Consider the following 19,996-nt stretch of genomic DNA (forward strand, 5'->3'; position numbering starts at 1 on the left):
GGCAAAATCTCTAAACCACATATTGTGCTTCAATTTACTTCTCTTTGCCAGGTAGTCATTTGGAAACACATATGGTTATCTTTCTTACGTCAAATTAGTGCATTTTCTTTTATGCACACCGCTAATTTTTGAAAATGGAAAACATAAATTGTGCTACAGTGTTGGGGAGGAGGTGCTGTGGGTATGTTTAAATGTTAAATGAATACGTAATTCGAAAGGAACAAAAGACAAAACATTTTCCCTATAAAGACCTTATAAATGTGACTATGGTTAGGGGTAAGGCATTCCACAGTTTGCAAGAAGTACAGTGCCTTCAGAAAGTGTTCATACTCCATGACTTATTCCACATTTTGTTGTTACAGCCTGAATTCAAAATGGATGAAATATATTTTTCTCACCCATCTACACACAATAGCCCATAATGTCAAAGGGAAAACGTGTGTAAATGTATAAATTAAATAAAGAAATACCTAATTTAAGTATTCACACCCCTGAGTCAATACAAGTTAGAATCACCTGTGGCAGTGATTACAGAATGTAGTATTTCTGTGTAAGCCTCAAAGAGCTTTGCCACCTGGATTGTACAATATTTGCACATTATTCTTTCTAACATTCTACAAGCTCTGTCAAGTTGGCTGTTTATCATTGCTCGACAGTCAACTGTAACTAGGTCCCTCAGAATGATTCAATGTTGTCTTGGCATGCAACTCCTGTGTATTATATATTATTTGTCTCCCAGTGTCTGTTGGAAAGCAGACTGAACCAGGTTTTCCTCAAGGCTTTTGCCTGTGCTTAGCTCTATGCTGTTTCTTTTTATCCTAAAAAACTCCCTTGTCCTTGCCGATGACAAGCATACCCATAACATGATGCAGCCACCACCATGCTTGTTGTTGGATTTCCTCAAACATAATGCTTATGCAGGACATAAAGTACATTTCTTTGCCACATTTTTGACACTTTTACCTTAGTTTCTTATTGCAAACGGGATGCATGTTTTGGAATATTTTCATTCTGTACCGGTTTCCTAATTTTCAATCGGCCATTTAGGTTAGTATTGTGGAGTAACTACAATGTTTTTGATCCATCCTCAGTTTTCTCCAATCACAGCCATTAAATCCTGTAACTGTTTTAAAGTCACCATTGGCCTCATGGGGAAATCCCTGAGCGGTTTCCTTCCTCTCTGGCAACTTAGTTAGGATGGATGCCTATGTCTTTGTAGTATTATGTTTTTACTCCTGCACTTATTAGGCTTGCAGTAACAAAGGGGTTGGATACTTATTGACTCAAGACATTTCAGTTTGTTATTAATTTGTAAAAATATCTAGAAACATAATTCCACTTGGACATTATGGGGTATTGTGTGTATTGTGTGTATTGTGTGAATCCTGGCTGTAACACAACCATGTGAAAAACATCAAGGCATAAGTACTTTCTGAAGGCACTGTATGTGTTCTTCATAGGTACCGATTTATGGCTCCAGATAAAGAAGTTGTCAAATAAATGTAGTTGTGGAGAGTGATGCATTTTCACCCTGACCAGGGCGGTGTATTTGGGGTTTCAGCAAGTGCTCTCATTCATATCCACAGGCTTTACACTGTCTTTTTACAGCACTACTATCTTTAAGGCAGCTTGCTCCACTGACAGGCTTTAGTGGACAAGTTGTCTCTGTTCTGACCCAAAGTGAATCCGTGGAGTCTCAGAAGTGTAGGAATCTCCAACGTGATTCTCTAACATTCTGGATATGTGCCAGCTAGGTGAAATAAAAGTCAGACGGGCTCTATTCGGTCTTACGTAGCAAAATTTGAAATTGTGTTTTTTTATATTGGATAAAGTAGAGACTCTGAGCTAGACAATAGTATATCATACACTACAGTGGGAAAGATACACTGCTTTGAAAGTTGATAAACTTGTAACCCAACTTTTGAGAAAATGTCCCTTGAATGTGTTGGTACCTACTGGAGAGCTCTTCTTTGTCTACACCCATTCAGAAGATATGGTCTGGGCAAAAAATCTGGTTGTTAGTTATTTTGGTGATGTTGCTACAGACGCGACCCGGTAGTTAATTATTTTTACGTTGTTGCTATGCAAACAGGCTGGTCGTCCGTTCTAAACAAAATGGTTGCTACGCAGGCTGGATAACGTTCTACCCAACTTCAGTTAACAGTCAAGTCAAACATTGAACCTGGAATGACAGTACACTATTTGCATTTCCATTTATTTGAACTTTTCTTCTATTGGTATTTACTTGGATATGTGTATTAGAATTATGGTGATGCATCATTTCGCTTGGCTCTGAAAAAGTTCTCGGCAGGCAGAGGTCGGAAAGGCAGACAGTGAGGCTTATGTTAACCCCCGCTACACCAAACTAAATGCTAGGCTGGAGGCAAGCTGAAATAATGTGCAAGTTCAAATAAATACAAGAATGTCACTGTATGCTGTAGAGTTAATATGTCCCTTCGTTGGAACTAAGGGGCCTAGCCCGAACCACGAATTTTTTTTTTTTTATCTAGACCACTTTTCCTCCTCCCAAAAACTTTACAGTTGACACTATGAATTTTGGCAGGTAGCATTCTCCTGGCACCCAGATTCGTGAAGCGTGATTCATCACTCAAGAGAACGCTTTTCCACTGCTCCAGACTCCAATGGTAGCAAGTATTACACCACTCCAGCCTAGGCTTGGCATTGCGGATAGTGATCTTAGGCCTGTGTGCGGATGCTCGCCATGGAAACCATTTCATGAAGCTCTCGATGAACAGTTGTTGTGCTGACTGACGTTGCTTCCAAAGGCAGTTTAGTGTTGACAGTAAGTCGGTAGTAAGTGTTGCAACTGATGACAGGCGATTTGTATTCGCTTCAGCACTCGGCTGTCCCGTTCTGTTTGCTTGTGTGGCGTGCCACTTCACGGCTGAGCCGTTGTTGCACGTAGACGCTTCCACTTACAGTTGACTGGGGCAGCTCGAACAGGGCAGAAATTTGACGAACTGACTTGTTGGAAAGGTGGCATCCTTTGACGGTGCCATGTTGAAAGTCACTGATCTCTTCAGTAAGGCCATTCTACTGCCAATATGTGTCTATGGAGATTGCATGGATGTGCGCTCGATTTTATACGGCTGTCAGCAATGGGTGTGAGTGAAATAGTTGAATCCACTAATTTGATGGGTTGTCCGCATACATTTGTAGTGTACTTTTGGTCATTTTTGGTCTTTCCAGAGATATTTATTCAAGCATTGAAAGAACACCCTGCCAAATGTCCCACGGTGTAACATTCCCATGTTGTCCATTTCTGAGTTAATAGGATTAGGAACATTGGCAACATTTCACAAATCCCCAAATATTCCAGAGTCCATTTAAAAAAAAATGCATTCTGCCTTAACGTTTATGTTACTGCTTTGCTCTGTAGAGATTACCGGTAGTGTACTTGAGCAGGATCATGTTACCTGCAAACTGCACAGCTGGAGGTAGTGTATCCTGTCTCATCTTCCTAGTGGCTTTAGTTTTACCTCAGTCCTCGGGGAGCTTCTATGAAGCCTAATTTTAGGATGAGTTTTGAAGATGTTTGATGTCGGACTTTCCGTGCTAGTATTCTTTTTACAACTTTGCATATGAGTTTATTTGCTCTAGAGAGGCAACAACTGATATGATGCAATGTTCTCATGGAGAACATATTTTTAAGAGCATGTAATGTCTTTGGCCGGGTAACCCAATGCAGTTAAATGCTTATGTTTCTCGCTCCAACAGTGCAATAAATATCTAGCAGTACAATGACAATACACGCATAATCCAAAAGTAAAAAACAAGAAATTAAGAATTATCAGAACGAGCAATGTCTTAGTCCGGAATATAATATATACTGAGTTTACAAAAACATTAGGAACACCTTGCTAATATTGAGTTGCACCCCCTTTTGCCCTCAGAACAGCTACAATTCGTTGGGGCATGGACTACAAGGTGTCAAAAGCGTTCCACAGGGATGCTGGCCCATGTTGACTCCAATGCTTCCCACAGTTGTCAAGTTAGCTGTAAGTCCTTCGCGTTGTGGACAATTCTTGATACACAGGGGAAACTGTTGAGAGTGAATAACACTGGAGGTAGTGTTGCAACGTTGCAGTTCTTGACACACTCAAACCGGTGCTCCTGGCACCTACTACCATACCTCATTCAAAGGCACTTACATATTTTATCTTGCCCATTCACCCTCTCTATGGCACACAGACACAATGTATGTTTCAATTGTCTCAAGGCTTAAAACTCCTTTAACCGGTCTCCTCCCCTTCATCTACACTAATTGAAGTGGATTTAACAGGTGACATCAATAAGGGATCATAGCTTTGACCCGGATTCACCTGATCAGACTGCCATGGAAATAGCTCCTAATGTTTTGTAAACTCGGTGTATAAATGGTGTGAAGAGACAGTATATGAAATAGAAAAGGTTTTTACAGTAGTAGTTATATAGGATGAGCTACGAAGAGAATTGGGTAAAAGCGGGTAAAACTGTATGTAGACATTGTTAAAGTGACCAATGTTCTATGTCTATGTCTATATGTCTATACAGTGTCTTCGGAAAGTATTCAGACCTCTTGACTTTTTTCACATTTTGTTACGTTACAGCCTTATTCTAAAAATTATATATTAGAAAAAAATAAAAAATAAAAATATATATATATATCCTCAACAATCTACACACAATACTCCATAATGACAAAGTGAAAATAGGTTTTTAGAAATGTTTGCAAGGTATTCAAAATAAAAAAGATAACTTGTTTACATAAGTATTCAGACCCTTTGCTATGAGACTAGAAATTGAGCTTGGGTGCATCCTGTTTCCATTGATCATCCTTGAGATGTTTCTGCAACTTGATTGAAGTCCACCTTGATTGAAGTCCAACCAAGCCATAAGGTATTGTCCGTAGAGCTCCGAGACAGGATTGTGTCAAGGCACAGATCTGTGGAAGGGTACTAACTCATTTTGGCAGCATTGAAGGTTCCCAAGAACACAGTGGCCTCCATCATTCTTAAATGGAAGAAGTTTGGAACCACCAAAACTCTTCCTAGAGCTGGCCGCCCGGGCCAAACTGAGCAATCATTGAAGGGCTTGTGGGGGTTAACATGTTTACATGTGACCCCATTCAGGAAACTATGTGCTAAAATATATATTTTTTTATCAAAATGGCAGATATACCTACTCGAACATGTGAATTTTCATGTGCCTTTAATGTCAAACTTGTATGACATCTGTAAATACGAATAAAATGGTTAAATTACAAGCCTAGTTGGTTTAGCCACAGAAAAAGTGAGCAACCTTCTTCTAGCCATGATTGGCTGAGATAATGAGTGGGCTGGACTTGCTGAGAGATGAGTTTGGATTGGTCTACCATATAGCACGTGTCTGTCTATTGGAGCTGGTCAGTATGTTTAGGTAATTGTGTCGGATGCAGCTTTAAAACATTTTTTTTTTTTATGTATCGCATAGTAAAACTGCATAAACCTAATGTCAAGTTAAAGTGTACTGTTAGCTAGCTAACGTTACCTGGCTGACTTGCTAGCTAACGTTATGTGTATGCTTTCCACCTTCTGGATGACCGAGTTTTGAAATCAGTGGAATTCGAGTATGATAGATAAGGAGATGGAGAAATCACCAGTCTGCATTACATCGTCAAACTAAGGCAACCATGCATGGCATCAGACATTAGACAAGTCCAAACATGATGTATACTGGTAAGATTTTCAGATATTACACATTTCTAATTTTGACAAAGTAGTTTCATTTCAAGTGTACTGTTAGCTAGCTAACGTTAAGTGTATGATCTTATTCTTTGTATCTCAAACAAATGTGTTGACTAGTTATAGCCATAGAACCTGGTTGGTTAGCTACCTGCAGATTCATGCATGGTAGTAACGTCATAAGTTGTGAATGGTCCATTGTTTAACTAGCTAGCTACATGTTTTAACAAAAGACGGGAACGACAGACAGCAAATAAGTCCTTCTGGAAGTGCACCGAATATGATGCTTTCTAATGCTGAGTTGTCATAAAGCTCACTGATTGGGTTCTCTACAAGTTATCCTAGATACCCGGTTCTTTCAGAACCCAGGAACATACTCTGGAGGAGCTCCTGACATGCACTACCGGTCAAACGTTTTAGAACAGTTTAATTGATTAATGTACTCTGAAATTAAAGCATGGAAAAAATAAACAATTGGAGACAAAAAAAATAATGGAATTGTTTTTTAAACAAAAAGTTATCTACGTTTTTGAAAGTGGCCACCCATTGCAGACATAACAGCCAAACACACTCATGGCATTCTTTCTACAATGGAAATTACAGATTGTTTCGAAAGTTCTACCCACACTTCTACCCAAACCCCTCTTGGGGTTTTTCCTATGTTGTTGCACTACAACCTACAATTTAAATGGATTTTATTTGGATTACATGTAATGGACATACACAAAATACTCAAAAATTTGTGAAGTGAAAAAAATACAATAAAAAAATAAGTGGTGCGTGCATATGTATTCAACCCCTATGCTATGAAGCCAATAAGTAAGATCTAGTGCAACCAATTACCTTCAGAAGTCACATAATTAATGTCCACCTGTGTGCAATCTAAGTGTCACATGATCTCAGTATATATAAACCTGTTCTGAAAGGCCCCAGAGTCTGCAACACCACTAAGCACAGGGCACCACCAAGCAAGCGGCACCATGAAGACCAAGGAGCTCTCCAAACAGGTCAAGAACAAGTACAGATCAGGGTTGGGTTATAAAAAAAATATCCGAAACATTGACCATCCCACAGAGCACCATTTAAATCTATTATTAAAAAAATGGAAAGAATATGGCACCACAACAAACCTGCCAAGGGAGGGCCCCCCACCAAAACTCGATGACAAGCCAAGGAGGGCATTAATCAGAGAGGCAACAAAGGAGCTGCAAAGCTTCACAGCGGAGATTTGAGTATCTGTCCATAGGACCACTTTAAGCCATACACTCCACAGAGAAAAAAATAAACAAACGTGTGGTGTTCACCAAAAGGCATGTGGGAGACTCCCCAAACATCTGGTCAGATGAGACAAAAAATGTAGTGAAAACGCTATGTCTGGCAAAAACCTAACACCTCTCATCACCCCCGAAAGCACCATCCCCACAGTGAATCATGGTGGTGTCAGCATCATGCTGTGGGGATGTTTTTCATCGGCAGGGACTGGGAAACTGGTCAGACTTGAAGGAATGATGGATGGTGCTAAATACAGGGAAATTATTGAGGGAAACCTGTTTCAGTCTTCCAGAGATTTGAGACTGGGACGGAGGTTCACCTTCCTGCAGGACAATGACCCGAAGCATACTGCTAAAGCAACACTCAAGGTGTTTAATGGGAAACATTTAAATGTCTTGGAATGTCCTAGTCAAAGCCCAGACATCAATCCAATTGAGAATCTGTTGTATGACTTAAAGAGTGCTGTACACCAGTGGAACCCATCCAACTTGAAGAAGCTGGAACAGTTCTGCCTTGAAGAATGGGCAAAAATCCCAATGGCTAGATGTGCCAAGCTTATAGACATATCCCAAGAGACATGCAGCTGTAATTGCTGCAAAAGGTGGCTCTACAAAGTATTGACTTTGAGGGGTGAATAGTTATGCACCCTCAACTTTTCCCTTTTTTAGTCATATCTCGTTTGTTTCACAATAAAAAATATTTTGCATCTTCAAAGTGGTAGGCATATTGTGTAAATCAAATTATATAAACCCCCCAAAAATCTATTTTAATTCCAGGTTGTAAGGCAACAAAATATAAAAAAATGTCAAGGGGGTGAATACTTTCGCACGGCACTGTAGGTTGATTTGCTTTCACCCTTCTGCCCAGTTCATCCCAAACCAGCTTGATGGGGTTTAAGTCTGGAGACTGCCATTCAATGATTTGAAGCCTATGGTCTTATGTTCTTCTAAGATAGTTCTGACATTGTCTGGAGGTATGCTTTTGGTCATTATCTTGCTGTAGAATGAACCCCTGACCAACTAGGCGTACACCGGAGGGTCTTGCATTGCGCTGCAAAATGCTGTGGTAGCCATTTTGGTTCAGGGTGCCACTCACTCTGGATCCAGCAAAAGAGCCCCAGACCATTACACTTCCTCCATGTTTGGTGTCACACTGAGGAACCATCCTTTCACCTACTCGACGGCGTACAAAACAACGTACAAAACCCCTGCGTGATGAACTGAAGATTTCAATTTTCATCAGTCCGTAAGACTTTCTTCCACTCTTCAGTAGTCTACTGGTGGTGGTGCTTCATGGCCCAGGGAAGCCTATTTTTCTTATTTTGCCATCTTAGCAATGGCTTTCTTACTACCACTTGACCTGTCAACCCTGCATCTCGAAGTTTTCTCTTCACTGTTGAAACAGACTTGCTTACTTCGACCAGTGTTAAGCTGTGCTTGATGCTGTTGCCCTGTGAGCTGCCTATCACGCAAGCTGTTGACTCTCAGAAACGTGTCTTCTGTTTCTGTTGTGGCTTTGGCTTTGTTCCCTCCAGTTTCCAAGTGCCTTTTGATGGTGTAGGAAACTACTCACACTGACACCTTGGCTTTCTTTCAAAGGAAAGACCTACACTTTTAATGGTTATAATGCTCTGTCTTTTGTTAATTGCGTTTTTCTGGCCGTTATGATAGCAAAATACTACTTCCTGTAGTACAATACTGTTCAAATAATGCTTAAGAGGGTGTAGTAACACAGTCTGTTCCAACACTGCTTTTAGAGGGTTTGTAAGTAATCAACAAAAGTTAGGATACCTGTAGGAATTGTTAGCGTCAACTTTCAAAGCTTAATTAATAACCCATTCCCTGAAAAGGGCCCTTTTTTATAACTCTGAAATGTTCACGACAGTAGCAAAGAGGTGACATGAGAATGGAGAAGCAACTTGCTGGCAAGTTCCACGTTCCAAGTTTCCACGCCTACCACAAGTAACCAAAGGATCTGTTGTCACTGGTTCAGAAGTAACCTACACCAGAGCTGTGTTCGAATACTCATGCTAACCGCACTAACCATACTATTTGTGACTTGAATTGAGTATATAGTATGGATATAGTTAGTCTGCCAAAAGTTCCCAGATGTTATACTAAATTTGCCAAAATATGAATTATACACACAGAGGGCACTATTTCCATACTTTAGGGCCCATAATGTAATGCTTTAGGAAATGAGCGTGGCTGAACATTGTTTTCAGATTTGAAGAAAATGGCGGAAAATATGCAGCCAAAGTACAACGAGAGCGAAAACAAATTCATTGCTTTAACTAATTATGTCAAATGTTGAGCAATGTAATAAAGTAATGACTTTTCAAGTAAGTTACCTTACAAGTTATGTTGGCTGACAATTTGTTAGCCACACACTGTCCTTACGAACCACATAGCATAGCGATTTGTTAGCTAGCTACCTGACATTGGTTGGCTACTTATACATCAAACTTTCCAGTATATTAAATATAGGCTATCTAACTAATTACCCAAAGTTTATTGACTTGATTATTCGCTCTGGATATCTACTTTGATTTCAGAGCACTCTCGTCTGAGTGTACCAAAGTGCAGAATAATGAATTTACGAGCGCTCAACACCCGTTGAATATGGCCTGAGTCAGTAAACGTCAGCAAAAAAGCATGATTAAATTGTTGCCAGCAACACAGTTACCAACGTTCTGGATAACATGAAAACTGCCTAACCAGCTCTGCTAGGATGAGTAAAATGGTCAGAGTGTTCTGGTTTATGTCTGGAAGTAGCTAGCAAGCTAGTCAACATTAGCTTGGGTGCTTGACTGCTGCTGTAAGGTCAGAACGCTCAAATCAACCCTACTCCTCGGCCTGAGCTTCCAGTGTGTGCTCCGAGAGCGAAAAGCTCTAAATTTCCACACAGGCAATCTGACAAAGCTCTGAATTTAAGAGCACACTCCAGATTAAATTTAAGAACACACCCGAAGTCGTAAAATGTCTAACTAGTCATTTGTTATGCTAACTAGCTAGCAAGGGGTTGCTTAGCAACATCATCAACTTTCCGTAGACAGACGAAGAGCTAGTACACTCAACTGAAAGGATACTGTTCCGTTTACAGTTTACCAAAATGTAGTATACAGTATGTTAGTATGGGTATTCGAACACCGCTCAGGACTGAATGGCTGGGGTCTTGCCTGAAAAGCGTTTCCTACACTTTCAAGTTGCATTTGTGAATAAGCCAAAATCCATCTGAGAAAAATGAGCACATAGCCTACTTGGACACTTGCAACCATTTTAATGACTCCACACTCCTTATGAGACCAAGCACATTCTTGGATGACTTGTTCTGAACATTTAATGGCGCTGCATTGTCATGTAGCTTACTCTTATTTATTTTTTTGTTATTTGGAAAAAATATTTTAGGCCTATTTTTGTCCCAACGTTTTGTGTTTTTGCTGAGATTTTTCGATCTATATGTTCTACATGTGAATATGTTTTATAGTGAATTATTGATATTAATGGATGGTGTAAAAACAAGAAATGAAAATACTTTCTTTAAAACAAAAATACATACTGGAAACTAGGTATTGACTGTTTTTAGCTTTCAGCCTTTATTTAACCATATTCATGAATTTATATACAATATTCAGGCCATAACTGAACCAACTTCTGTAGATTATATATACAATATTCTGCAAATATGAACAAATGTTGCCTATATACAATATTTGTAGCCATACATGACTTTATGCAAAGCAGTAAACATACACATTTAATAACAGACTCATGAACACAAGTAGGTAATAGTTAATGTACACAACATTATTTAGTAACCGACCCATAAACAAATTCACTCAAAAGTCTACAGCTGGCTTCACAGCTTTCCCAGCACTTCACAGCTTCCCCAGTAAACTCAACATTTGTGTAGCCTCACGAGGACAAAAGAGAAGCGGAGGAAGGAGTTTACTTCTACTGTAGTGTTCGCGGTATATATTATGTGAAGGGGCGGCGCTTCAGCAGAATGTGTATGTTTAATGTCTCAAAGTGGTGGGAAAACAGAAATGTGCGGCATTCAATCTTGTGGTCAATAAATGTAGGGGACAAGACAAACGGGGATCATAAACCCCAGCAGGACCTTTTCAGAAGCTGTCCTATTCACTGCCTGATTGGACAAGTCTTTTTAAACTGTCAATGGACGACAAATGCTTATTTTGGGGGTTTGAATGGCGATCCTAGTTAAAATGCCAATCTTGAACCCCTGCACACAGTCCAATGTGTTTCAATAATTTCGAATGACTCACTGTCCTTTAGATGACACAATACCGGTGCATTCACTGACATCAGCAAAGGCATTCCTTTAGCTTTACGTTTGAGAGGGAAAAACCTTTCCATCACACTTCATAAACCCGGTAAAAAGTTGTTCCATTTCTCATTGTTGCAATACGTTTTGTCGTTATTGACTGATTGATTGATTCTACATTGTTTAATAGGGACATCCACCATTTTGTCAGTATCCTGAGTAACAAAGGTCATTTTAGGGATGATGAAAAGAACCCATCTGCAGATGGCCAGGCCTGTGGGTAAAACTAGATCATAGAGCAGTGTTTTACACAAGTGCATAGAGTAGCCAATTTAAATTACTGAAAATGTGTATTTTTAGTTGTTTTGGACATTGCCTAGGCCTATATGATCAGGACTATTTTCTAAGTAAGAGAACATTAAACATTTTTCACATGTAACCTGTCTTCTCTTGAAATTAGTCTCATTTACAATTTTACTGCAATATAGGAATTGCCACAATGTTTGTTATTCAAATTAAGTATTGTATTAAAAATGAAGTAAATAGGCCACATTATCTTGAAAGATCATTTAAAGCATTTGTTTTTCTAAGTTTCAGTTTTCCCAGTTTTTCAGGTTTTCACTCTCAAAATCACGCTTTTTAAAATAGAAAAATCACATAATTGAGTGTTCTAATAACAATGCTTAAACCACATCAGGAGACCATTTTTGAGTTATTTTAAATATCTGAGAAATTTAGATTTTTGGGTGTAATTAACCTTTCATTCAAGTGTGCAGCTAGCAAGAGAATGTTTTTGTAGCGCACGTGATGGTAGAGTTTGCTAAACAAATACCCACTGGATTGATGAAAATAATCATTATACAATTCTGCCAGGTGAGCATAGGCTACTTTGTAGTTAACAACATTTAATTGAGAAGGTTTTTGGGAAAGCCTTTCAATCTACCAGAAGACGCTAACAGCAACACGTGGTAGAGATGCGCAATGCACACAGACATGCGTTCTTCTTGCCTCTTCAGAAAGTTGCAGTAAATAGGAATCGCTGATGCATTCTGGTCATGTCTTATGATACATTTGGGCAAGTTAATTCATTTTCAATACATTTAGTTGATTCCCTACTATGGTCAATACATTTTTGCATAGCCTACTGTTGAATTCCTTTTTAATGCCTGGATTCCAGGAGGGCCCAAACTATAATATTTGGATCAGAGTGAGGCTCTCCACTACCAAGCCTTCTTGGCACCACGACGCAGCATGACTGGCTTTGTGAAACTCGTGAATGCTTTAGAAAACAAATGCATGTGTCAGAAAACACTATTTCCCATTTGAAGTTTCTTCTTTAGCCTTGACAGAGGATTTTTGTATCCCATAATGTTCAATATTTATAGACATATATTGTTTTATATTTTGAATTAGAATTATGATGAAATAGACTACTTGTGCAAGATTATTTGATGATCAGCATGCAATAGAACATTTAGTCTCTCCGAATCACAATATCTTTGTGTTCTCTGTTTATTTCCCCAAAAATGTATGTACAGAACCCAGTCCAGAGTCACCCGGGGTGACTGAAGAGGGAGCGCAGATATTTGGGGAACCTAGCTGTAGGACTTATTTTGCCCTGACGTGATGACATTTAACTGATGTAATGAAATTAAGGGGAACTGGTGTGTGTGCTGAAGGTTTTGGGAGAAGTCAGGAATTTCATTAGATAAATTCCATAAAATGAATGCATTCATTATTTTCATTTAATTCAGAAATGTATGGAATTTTGAGATGTTTTTTTTCATGTATTAATTCTTAGAATTGATCCTTATGCAGAGTATGCAGTGCATAATTGTTCTACTCTTTACAAAACTACATGCTGATTGAGCTTGTGATCCACAGAAATCCTAATTCTGTGTTGTAATGTGTCATAAGCATACGGTTTAGACTTTACATCTGTACTCGAATGTACGGAACTAGAATCTGTTTGATAAGGCCTCAATGCTCTTAGGAAGTGTTTTCTATACTTGTGCATCTGCTCTAACTGAATCATACAGTGTTAATTAACTCCAATTTCATTTGCGGTACAATGAAGGGTAGTCATCATCCCTTTTATAGTCACTCCTTCAAAAACGTGATTTTGTGTGAGTGATTCCCATTTCCCCCAAAAATGTGCAGTCACTTGTTTGAATAGACTGGTTTTTATAAACATTTCCCATCAGACTTCCTATTTTCTGTTTAGCTGTGTCACACATTTATTTCTGCCCTGTCTTGTAAGATACTAAAGGGTTACGTCAAATGTATATAGACAAAGTAACAAGGTTGTGCCTTGCGCTATTGCATACAGTCAGTCATATCCCCCCTTGGATCTATTTGAAATGCTGTTTGATCACAAAAAAAGTATTGGATCACTATCCTGTGTCCATGTAAAAAATAATGTCTGAGACTGGCTAGAATGGAATTCCCCTTATCCCATGTTAGTGAGGGAAGTCTACCCCCACACTCAGTCATGTATTCACAGGGGGCTTTGGCTAAAGTACCTCCAGTATCTGTTCAAGGAATTAGGTTTTTATAGGTCCCAGGAGAAGTGTTTTCCCCACCCTTTTTTGGATATGTCAAAGTTGATGTTAGTTTTTATAACCAACTCCATTTTAGGCAGGCAATAGGACTTGGCTTGTTTGAAATAGATCCTTTGAGAAATTCCCCCATATAGGGTTGCTTTTCAAAAGTTAAGAGCTAAATGTAATTTTTTAGCTTTACAAAGTATTCTAGCAAAAACAATTGTTGGGCTGTGTGTCGGTTGCAGTTAACGCCATCCATGTAATGTATTTGTTTGTAATGTTTCCTTGATATCTTATGTCCATTCTCATTTGGAGTTGTGACAGAAGTCTTAGGCAGTTTCCCATGTCAGGTCATATTTCTTTCAAATATTAGGCCAGGAATCATTTATCTTTCATCACGTTAATTAGCATCTCTTCAAGTGACACTGGACACTGGGTTTAATGACGCACATCTAGTATTGCTGCCCCCTTCCCTCCCAAAAGACTCACAAAACACTACTAAGAAAGTGTTGGCAGTCTGCCTTTGACCCGCAGACCTAAACTCACTGTGTCAAACCCCAACAGACTAATAGATCTTTCAAATCCATTCCCGCCATGCAGCCCACCCCTTCATCGCCGTTTCCGGTGTGCTGTGTACTAACTTCCTGTTTCTCTCCTGTAGATGAGAGCAGCGTCTCCCTCCTGCAGCTGATCGGGGACCCTCCCCCGGCTGAGATCACCAAGGTCTATGGCCCCGACAACAGCCCCGGCTACGTGTTCGGTCCCGACGCTAACACGGGCCAGCTGGCACGCGCCCATCTTCCCAGCCCCTTTTATCGGGACTTCTCCCTCCTCTTCAACCTGAAGCCCCAGTCCACCAATGGTGGCGTTATCTTCTCGGTCACGGACCCCTTGCAGCAGATCATGTATGTGGGTGTCAAGCTGTCGCCCGTGAAGGCAAACCGGCAGAACGTAATCTTCTACTATACGGAGCCCGACTCGCAGGAGTCGTACGTGGCGGCCACCTTCCCCGTGCACAATCTGGCTGACCAGTGGAACCGCTTCTCCATCTCCGTGCTGGACGACAAGGTCACCTTCTACATCAACTGCGACGACCAGCCCCAGGTGGTGCGCTTTGAGAGGTCCCCAGACGAGATGGAGTTGGAGTCTGGAGCCGGGGTGTTTGTGGGCCAAGCTGGAGGGGCCGATCCCAATAAGTTCCTGGTATGTATCATGCTATTACTGTATCTTTTGTTATCAGGGTCAGTGCCCATTGTGTTTCAACTTGGTCGATGTGGGAAATGAATACATTTCCTAGATTGATGGACTTGAAATGCAGTTCTACCCCAAACCCTGTCTTATATTTAACTTACAGATGACGGATCTTAATTTGATCCCTCTTTTGTGGCATTAGGAAATTCAAATGAGCCTTGTGAAACCCGCAGTTCTCTTTCTCTTCATGGAGTCATTCGGACCAGTGGGGCAATATTGGTCCATATTCCGTTAGTGTATCCATTGTCACATAATGAATGGTGTGAAAACCAATAATAGGCTACTGTTTGTGATTCCCTGGCTCATTTGGGCCATCAGAGGACATAATAGGGTTTCTAGCGAACCTAAGGTTACGATTGAACTGTCAAATTGTTGTTCAATCCTGGTCTAGGGTGGTCTAGCGGTTAGGGCCCATTGCCTTCAGCGTGCATATAGGCCTACTGTGTGTGAGTTCAATTCCGGCCTACGCCCTTCTGGCACAAATAACTCAATCCACCCGATTTTACAAGATTTAGTTACACATTTAAAACATGGACAGTCCATCAATATTTTACCCACGATCTTGATAAGAAATTACCATACCAGACTTTGATTTTAGGCCATGGCTTGCCGGCCAAAAATTCTGGATGCTTCCGGAAGCTTTTGTGCATGTGCGGATCATGTTCTGCGCATATTCTCAATACATAGAGAACAGGCTACTCAGATGAATGGTGCTTGTATAATAAAGTTGGGTCAAAGCTGTATCAATGTCTGCAAGATCACATAATGATCACAGTATTCTACCTAACAGAACCGAATATAATAGCATAGTATAACGTTACTGTAAGACAAAAACACCACCACATTTAATCAAGAATTATCATTCTTAAAGCTGCAATAGGTTACGCAACTCAATATTAAGGTGTTCTTAATGTTTTGTACACTGTGTATATCAGTGTCAGGGGCAAGTGGAATCAGAAATGAGACGGATCAGATTTTCTGTTTTGAAGAAGAGAATTGCATGTCCTCACGGCCAAGCTGAGTCCGGCGTGTGAAACGGTAACAGCCGTGCCTGGCTAATATCTAATAATATTTATTATGATAGATGTATTTTATATAGCGCCTTTCATTATACAGATACTCTCATACGCCCACAAACAAAGTACATCCTTTTTTTTTTTTTTTTTTTTTTTTACAAATGTATGATTTGTATGATATGATTGCCCTCAATTGGCCTGCTTTAAATCAAAACATAAAAGTGGTTTAACCCTGACCATCCACCTTCTTAAACACCAAGTTTAATTATTGGACTTCACAGTGGGGGAGCAATAAGCTCCAGCTGGCCCTCCCTGCCACCCCTTGTAAGTCCTGTAGCTGACCCTTCGACCGTCGCTATGCAGAACCCAGCACAAACTGACAGGTGCCCTTGTAAGCAGAGGGTACAAGCAGACAGAGGCTCTGAGCACTAAGCACCAGTTGACCAGGCCGGTTGGTCTTTATTTCTTTTTCAATGCATTGTTATCTAAGGCTGTTGCTCTCTCATCATGCAGTAGATTGTAAGGTAACACTTTTACTTTAGGGATTATGTAGTGGGCACCAATTTGCAGTTAAAGTGTGTATAAGTAACTAATTCAACTAGCTCTCACAGTTTAATGTCAGAATTAGACGTTCATCCATGTTTCTCAAACGTTAACAACTTTCTATCGCAGGATTCGAACTTGCAAACATTGGTCCTGGTCGGCCCCTAGATGGGAGACCAGATGCTGCTGAAAGGGGTGTTGGAGGGCCAGTAGGTGGCACTATTTCCTCTGGTTTAAAAAAATAGGATGCAGTCTTTCGGATGGGACGTTAAATGGGTGTCCTGACTCTCTGTGGTCACTAAAGATCCCATGGCACTTATCGTAAGAGTAGGGGTGTTAACCCCGGTGTCCTGGCTAAATTCCCAATCTGGCCCTGATACCATCACGTTCACCTAATCATCCCTAGTTTACAATTGGCACATTCATCCCCCCTCCTCTCCCCTGTAACTATTCCCCAGATCTTTCTGTAAATTAGAATGTGTTCTCAGTCAATTTATCTGGTAAAATAAGGGTTAATAAATAAATAAAAGAATCCGAGGCGGATGCTTACGCCCATCCGCCATCCCCGTCCACAACGCCCTAGCAAAAGCAACTTGAAGGTAACAGCGCTCACTGTTGCCCCTCGTGGCCGGTTTCCTCATTGAAAACTGACTTGGTAAGCTATCACGGGTGACTTGGTAAGCTAATTAGGCCTTTATTCTGTGCTATTACAATTAACAAAAATATAAATGCAACATTCAACCATTTCAAAGATTTTACTGAGTTTCAGTTCATATCAGGAAATAATTATTTTGAAATGAATGAATTATGCCATAATCTATGTATTTCACAACTGGGAATACAGATATGCATCTGTTGGTCACAGATGGTTTATGGTAGAGAAATGAACATCCGATTCTCAGGTGGACATTCCTCCAGTCAGCATGTCAATTGCACCCTCCCTGAAATCTGTGGCATTGTGTTGTATGACAAAACTGCACATTTTAGTGGCCTTTTATTGTCCCCAGCACAAGGTGCACCTGTGTAATGATCATGCTATTTCATCAGCTTCTCTATATGGCACACCTGTCAGGTGGATGGATTATCTTGGCAAAGGATAAATGCTCAGTAGCAGGGATATAAACTATTTTAAGAGAAATACGTTTTTTTGTGCAGAAGGAATATTTTGGGGATCTTTTATTTCAGCTCATGAAACATGGGTTCAACACTTTACATGTTGCGTTTTATATTTTTGTTCAGTATACATTAAAAAATATATAAAGGCTAAGATGTAACATTTAGAGAATGGACTGGGATAATTGATCTTTGAAAATTTGATTTAAAAAAGTGAAAATGGGAACAGGTATAGCATACTGAAACACAGACGTTGTACATGCCTTTTGACAAATAATGCAGTATTGAATACCCATTTTTTTTTTCTCACTAAAATAGATATTTCTGTGCTGATTCATGACTTCTCAGACAGTATCGTAATTGGATTGTTTTACTTGCTGTTTTACTTGTTTTATGGCTTTACTTGTAAATTTAGACAGTCAGAACCTGTCTCTGACTAAATCGAGATAATTGGATGATTTAGGTCAAACGTGGTCAGAGGGAACAATGATCGTTTTAGTGTGAATGGGCAATCCAATAACCTCAAGGTGAGGGAGTTGTCTTTTTGTGCTTATTGACACAGAGTGATAGAGACATTAAAAAAGAGAGGGGCAGAGGTTAATTTCATGTCTGTGAAAAGTTTGTAGTCTTGCTCACGGTTGATTGATTTTGCTGAGCAATTATTGGACACGTCTTCAAGTACAACTCAGGGCATCGGAATGCTCAGAGAAAAGTCCCAAATAGCACTCCTTTGGCGTTTAGACAGCTCGGCCATCTGTCCTATCTTGGCAAGACCAAATTAGGAGATTTAAACAGAAGTATTTGGCCAAATGTCAGGGCATAGTCTATTTTTCGTCTAAGCTGTGTAAAATGAATTGTTTCCTCTTTTTAAGACCGTTGTTAGACTTGCATTATCTGTAGACTCAATGAAGAGTTGAACCCTTAACCCTGTAATCAGAAGGTACAGGCCAGTTACAATTAATTACCTTTTGAGAGGAATATAGCCGTTCAAGTCAAATTTAGATAGTCCACGAGATTGGCATTATTGATAGTTTTGACAGATGTTAAAGCTATACATTTGTTTGTTGACACAGGCTCAAATTACAATAGAAACATAAATAATGGCGTAATACAACCATGATAAGTTAAATTGCACCTGGTTCCAGGACCGGAAGTAACAGGGGAAAATGAAAAGGCACTTATCCTGTACAGACTGGAGATAGCTTCATAGTGAAAAATGGGCTAATCAAATAAATGAAATACATGTCTTTGATAGCTACTTAGGGACATTGAATGCTCATGAACACAACTGTGGGCGTTCATCGAAAGAGAAGCTCATAACTAAGAGATATTTTATCAGTTTAAAACAGGGGTCTCCAACAGGTCGATAGCCAACATATGAGTGGCTCGCCAAACAATTCAGGAAGTATATGCAATTTTTTATGTTTTCCACCGCAAGCTGTCATAAACAACTCTCACAAATATCAGCTCCAGGCTACTATCTAATCAATGCAACATTGACATTATCCCACCCCTATTTAGCCACTATTGGCTTAAAAAGCCAAACCTAACACTATCTGCCAATTCATTTCCAGCAATATTGCCCCTGTCTGTGTGTTGCGTGCCTTTGTCTGTAACTCAGTGTGTAGCCAGTTGATGTGATAAGTCTTGTGGGTTGACAAAGACTTTCCCCAAAACCTTCTCAATTAACTCCAAAGTAAGCTTACCTGGCAGAAGTATATCATGAGTAAGTATTTCATTTGTATATACTATTTGTTATTTGCAAACTTTGCCATGAAATGAGCAGCAGCAGTAAAGAACCATTGCTAGGTCGACACATTCGTTACTCGCTAGATGCACAATTAAAGGGCCAGATGCCCAGTTAAAGGGGAATTATCCCCCCAAAAATCAAAATATGTTAGTTTTCTTCCAAACATAAAAAAATTGTCTTCTGATCAGATTTACGCATTGACACGGACTCAAAACATCCAATTTAGCTTTTTCTTTATGAACAATTGTCATTTGGAGATTTGGAATTTGGAAAAACAAAAAAGATCTAAAACCAGGAAACTTTTAACAGTGAATACATCATTTGGGAAAATATAATACATCATTTGGGTGTGGGGGATTTTATAGGGCCCCCTTAGTTGTTTATTAACTATTATTTTACCAGGTATATTGGCAGGAAACGGTGCACTACTTTCTCCTGTACACTAAGGACCTAGGGAAGAGTGCCTATTTGAAAGCTAGGAAAAAATGAGTAGCTCGTGAC

The 19,996-nt window shown here is 39.8% G+C and overlaps 1 protein-coding gene across 4 annotated transcripts in view; it reads left to right on the forward strand.

Annotated features, from left to right (window-relative positions):
* The window catches only part of LOC139396223 (collagen alpha-1(XVIII) chain-like), a 173,204-nt gene that overhangs the window by 82,752 nt on the left and 70,456 nt on the right, over positions 1–19,996 (forward strand). For all 4 annotated transcript variants that reach the window (XM_071143381.1, XM_071143364.1, XM_071143369.1 and 1 more), the window contains one exon: positions 14,484–15,025. In XM_071143381.1, the coding sequence (XP_070999482.1) occupies positions 14,484–15,025 (542 nt within the window). The remainder of the gene's footprint in view (positions 1–14,483; positions 15,026–19,996) is intronic.

This window comes from Oncorhynchus clarkii, chromosome 3, assembly GCF_045791955.1.
Source record: "Oncorhynchus clarkii lewisi isolate Uvic-CL-2024 chromosome 3, UVic_Ocla_1.0, whole genome shotgun sequence".
Taxonomy (NCBI): domain Eukaryota; kingdom Metazoa; phylum Chordata; class Actinopteri; order Salmoniformes; family Salmonidae; genus Oncorhynchus; species Oncorhynchus clarkii.